Source organism: Myotis brandtii, unplaced genomic scaffold (genome assembly GCF_000412655.1).
Source record: "Myotis brandtii unplaced genomic scaffold, ASM41265v1 scaffold589, whole genome shotgun sequence".
NCBI classification, from domain to species: Eukaryota; Metazoa; Chordata; class Mammalia; order Chiroptera; family Vespertilionidae; genus Myotis; species Myotis brandtii.
Window position 1 is genome coordinate 133442 of NW_005370220.1, and position 5373 is coordinate 138814.

General features: G+C 45.5%; 1 protein-coding gene across 1 annotated transcript in view; it reads right to left on the reverse strand.

Annotated features, from left to right (window-relative positions):
* Window positions 1-868: 868 nt before the first annotated feature.
* Window positions 869-5373, reverse strand: part of MRRF (mitochondrial ribosome recycling factor) — a 43045-nt gene continuing 38540 nt past the window's right edge. Inside the window, exon 7 of the mRNA XM_005879187.2 lies at window positions 869-1752. Coding sequence (XP_005879249.1) covers window positions 1675-1752 — 78 coding nt within the window. The 3' untranslated portion in view covers window positions 869-1674. The remainder of the gene's footprint in view (window positions 1753-5373) is intronic.

A 5373-nucleotide genomic window follows, 5' to 3' on the forward strand; every position in this document is an offset into this window, starting at 1 on the left:
GGACAGGTAAGCAGGCAGGACATGTGTCAGCTTCTTTCACCTTCAACCTGATGCTGACCTTGAGTCTGCACTGGCTGCCATGCAGCCTGCTCCACCAGTGCAAGCAGAAGGCGAAGGGCACCCCGATGCCCCCCAGCGCGGAGCAGAGCCCCAGAGGAGTCAGACAGTGGAGAAGCTGATGCTGCTCAGAGTGTGGCTGGGCCCGGCTGCTGCCAAAGTGGGTGCCCTTCTAAAGGCAGACATTTGACAGAACTGAACTGGATGAACGTCCTACCTTCCACCCATGACATTACAAACAGTAGGTCAGTCCAGGGCACCACACACCCTCAGAGACGGTGCCGCATCTTGCCCATTATTGTATTCCCAGTACATGGCACTGTACCTGACATACAAATGATGGGCATGGTTCAGTGGTTGAGCATCGACCTATGAACCAGGAGATCATGGTTTGATTCCCAGTTGGGGCACATGCCTGGGTTTCGCGCTTGAACCCCAATGAGGGGCATGTAGGAGGCAACCAATCAATGATTCTCTCTAATCATTGATGTTTCTCTCTCTCTCTCCCTCTCCCTTCCTCTCTGAAGTCAATAAAAATATATTTTTAAAATATTGCCTAGAACTGTATTTAGCTTATCATGGCTCTATTATGAATGAATGAATGAATGAATGAACGAACAAATGAATGATTAAAAGAAAAATTATTGGGGAGGGAAAAACCTAACTTAATCCAGTACCCAAAGATGAGCCACAATAAATCGCTTGTCTGTCACTAAGAGGCAGACCCTGGGGGAAAGGCACCTCATTACCAAGTAAATATTGAGGACAGAGCAAGAGCGGAAGGTGATGGAATGAAAGAGTTAACAGTGGGAAGAAAGGAAAAGAAGCCAGCATTTATTGTGCAAATATTACGTGCAATTCATTCACAACACATTTGAGTGCCTATTGGTTCCAGGCATTATGTCAACTTCTGAGGATACTGAAGATACAGAGACTAATTATCAAAAAGAACAGCTAAGGTGTGGGTGAGAGCCAATACTGGGGGTTCTCAGCCGGGGGAAAGGAGGCTTCCGAGGAAGTGCCAGCCCCCTGAGAAGTGAAGCAGGCACAGGACTGGCCCGGTGAGGAGTCGGGGAAAGGTCCGGAGAGTAAAGAGCATGTGTGAAATGACTGAGGGAAAAGTATTGTTCTGGCTGCTTTCCACACACCAGCTCCTTAGAAATCATTCATCTACAAGGACTCTATCATTTCCTTTGAGGTTATTATTTCCAATTTATTTTGATTTTATTGCTTGGTGAAAATAGGCCTCTCGCAAAAGTATCCAGTCACAAGTGAAGGCCCACATCAGCCCAAGCAACGTTGAAATTTGGGGACAGGGCCGGACTAATTATTTGGAAAGGAGGCTCCTGAGATGAGGACTAGTCAGTGGTCAGCCTGCCGGTGGCCCTGGTCATTAGGCAGCAGCAGAGATTCTCCAAAGGTCCACCTGTGCCAGAAGGCCCAGAGCAGATCGGGGCGACAGGGCCGGAGGAAGGGACTGAACAAGTCTGGGTGTCCCTCTGGAAGGCTGGGCCTCACAAGGACTGATGAGCACAGGGTGTCGGCCTTCTGTGTGGACAGGGTACAGAGATGCCAATCTGCCACCAGGTGGGTCCCTAGAAACTGGCCCCGTGACTTTCATCCAAGGAGTTCTTTGGTCTTCACTGCCAGATGCTTGTCCAGCTCTGCAACGGTGTCGTCGGCCATTTGGCTGATCTGCAAAAACACGAAATGAGACAGCCTGGTCACCGGGGCTGGAAGAGGGCGGGGTAGAAACATTCCAGAATTCTGACAAGGTTATCTGGGAAATAATAATGGTGACATAAGCTCAAGTTCATTGAGTCCCAGCCAGGCACTCTACTAAAACTTGATGTATACACCCTTACTGATTCCTAACAGGTACCCCATTATTATCCCCACTTCACAGGTGAGGGAACTGAGGCAGTTAGATTACCTGCTCGGGATACACAACTAGAAAGTAGCAATGGCAAAAGTTAATCCTGGGTAGTCTGATTCCAAATTATTAACTATTATCATAGAGTACAGAGAAGCCAGCCATATCTATTCCTTAAGGAACTTCTAGAATTTCCTGCACTCAGACATTCTACTATATAAAGCCCTCACACTAATTGATAAGAAGAATATTAAGATCCCAACAGTTAAGCAGAAAAAAGTCTTGAAAAAAGATGAAGTACATCTGGTTAACAAACATGGAAAATTCAATAGACACTGAAGAAATGGAAATTCAAACAAGACATAATTCAGTCATCAGAGTTAACAAAATTTGATGTTGTGGTTTTTAATTACAATATTCAATGCCAAGAAGCTATGGTGAAATGGATAAGGTCACATATCATCAATAGGGATTCAAAATGATGCAAATGTTCATACCATTTTTAACCCCAAATTCTCTCAATGGGAAAACTACCACAGGAGTGGAATCTGAAAAAAGTTCTATAAACAAAGATGTTTATCTAAGCTTTATTTTTAATGATGAAAAACCAGAAAACCAAAAGTGAAAGAATGGGTAAATAGTTGGATACATATAAAAATTAAAAGGGGGTAAGCCCTGGCTGGTTTTGCTCCGTGGTTAGAGTGTCGGCCCTGAGACCATAGGGTCTCAGGTTCCATTCCAGTCAAGGGCGTGTACCTGGGTTGCAGGTTCCTTACCTGGCCCTGGTCAGGGAATGTGCAGGAGGCAATGAATCAATGTGTCTCTCTCACATCGATGCTTCTCTCTCTCTCCTCCATCTCCTACCTCACTTCCACTCTCTAAAAAAATCAATGGGAAAAAATGTCCTCGGGTGAGGAAGATGAACAACAAAAACAGGTTAAGAGGATCCATTTCTTATGAAGAGGGTATAAATAGGAGTAAGTTTCCAGTATATATTTCTGAAACGTTTGAATGTTTAACTATTTTATAACAAGCATGGATTGCTTTTGTAATCATGAAAAAAGAATGCTTAAAGATATTATTTATAATATCATAGAAACATACTTATGTTACCCCTGAATTAAAGAAAAAGCAGGATACAAAATTGTGTATATGGATATAAAGCAGAAACAATCTCAAATGCTCAAAATTATGCATATTTTTAAAATTGGGAGGAACGCTGTCAAAATATTAATAGTGATTATCTTCCAGTGATGGGAAGATCGCTGATATATTATTCATGTGGCATCTGTCACATCCCCAGCACTGGCAAGTGCTCAGGAAGTAGTTACTAAATGAATAATTATTAAAGTTCTCTGTGCTTTTCTATATTTTATGCAATAAACCCATACTCCCTCAGAATGAAAAACACAGTACAATTCGGTAGGTGTTGCAGTCTCTCTCCCGTGTCTTAAAGGGACCTAAGGCAGGAAGCCTCGGCAGGAAGCTTTGAGGGGTATACAGTGCTGAGGATCTGTGTTCAGCAGCACAGTGGCTGTTCGACATCTTTATTTGCAGGCCTTGGGCAGGAACTGCAAAATAAATGCCCTGGAAAGGGTAGAAACTAAAAAGGATTTGGAGCAATGGGCCCCAGGCACAGACAGCCAGGCTCTCACCATAGCAACAACTGCACATTTTTTAGCTGAAAAGCAAAGCTCCTGGGGCTGCTGGGCACTCTGGGAGAGCAACGGCTCAGAATGGCTGTTCGGTCCCTCCTCACTCGGGTGCTGCAAACCCTAGAAATGCTTCTTTTGCCCCCACCTGAGCAGCCTGCCTTGCATGGGGTATGGCGTGGTGCCCAGCAGCACTCCAGCACGTGTAGGCTGCAAGCCTCCTCTGGAAAAATGGCCTTTGGGGACAGAGACGGAGACTGGGGGGAAAGAGTACTTAGGGGAACAATTTGGTAATGTGGATTCTGGGTTAAATTCTCAGCACGGTAACAATGTACAAGTCCTTTCCCCCGTTTGAGTTTCAGTTTCCTCATCTATCAAATAGGGTGCTGGTCCCTTCCCTAGAGAGTAGTTGGGAGGGTTAAACAAAGTCATGAATATGCAAGCATGTTTTAAATTGGTTATTTGCTATGCAAATGCTGCTTGTGTTACTCTGATTTGTACTGTCACTTCCTGACATCTTTTCAAATTAATTAATTAATGAAAATATTTACTAACTTTCTACTATATTACAGGCACAGAGTGCCCTTGGGGACGGTCTGCCGGCAAGTTCATCTTTTCCATCTCCATCAGACTTCTTAAAATAACGATGATTAACAACAACGACAAGGATACCAACACCTCCCACTCACTACATGCCTGACAATGGGCTAAAAAGCTGACACGCATTATTTCACATAATCTTCAAAACATATGAAATACCATACTCATCTCCCTTGAATGTATTATGAATGTTAATTATTTCACCTGACAGTTGCATAGTAGTTTATAGTACGCAAAAGTGTTTTTGTTCTCTGTTACTTCATTCAAATCCAACAACCTGACATAACCTCTATAAGGCAGGTGGCACAGGTATTATCCCTATTTACAGAGGACTAATAAAATGTTAACTAACCCGTGCAGAATCACATAAAGTCAGTAATGAGACTGAGCCAAGAACTCAGCCCCCCGCAGAGACCACTGCACCTGACCTAGTCTGCCTCCTTCCAGGAAGACGTGCTAGGCTCATTAAAACAGTCAATCCCTGTCCCTGGTGAGGAGAGACGTGGGACTGGCAAACAGGCAGAGAATTACTGAAGACCAGCAACCGTACTCGCCACTTTTAAGCAGCTGTGGGACTTGGTCCTCTTACCAATCCTGTGAGAGAGGCTTCCTGCTCCCACTTACAGTGAGGAACCAGAGGCTCAGAAAGGTGAAGCCATCTGCTGACCTGGCTGGGAGCTGACAAGCCAAAGAGCTGTTCTGACGGCACAGCAAGGATTATACCATCATCAGCATCACCATCACCATCACATCTGCTCCCTACAAGTTCAGGAAAATGAAAGGTAGAGAGGAAGAGGGAGGCAAGAGCACACAGTACACCCTGGGGCAGGCCTGGGTAGCGAGTCACCCTTCCTGAGGCCTGGCTCAGAACACCCTTGGTGCCACTGGGTGCTGCTCCCACCGCCTCACTCAGTCCCGCCTGCTGCCCGTCTGCTAGGAGCCTTTCCTTCCTTCAGCCCCACTAGCACCCAGCGTCACTTCAGAGCAGTTCCGTTTCTCAGAAAAAGGCAGCAGTGAAAGGATCTTGGCCAGATTTACTGGTGGTTTCTGCCAAGTGCTTTAATGTTCAGCAGGCCCATTTACAGCAAACTGAAGCGAAGGTGAAACAGCAGGCTGACAGATGTCAGAGCCCGGCTGGAAGACCCTGGGCCTTCTTCAGCAGAGCTGGCCTGAGCTGGGGGCAGGGAAGGG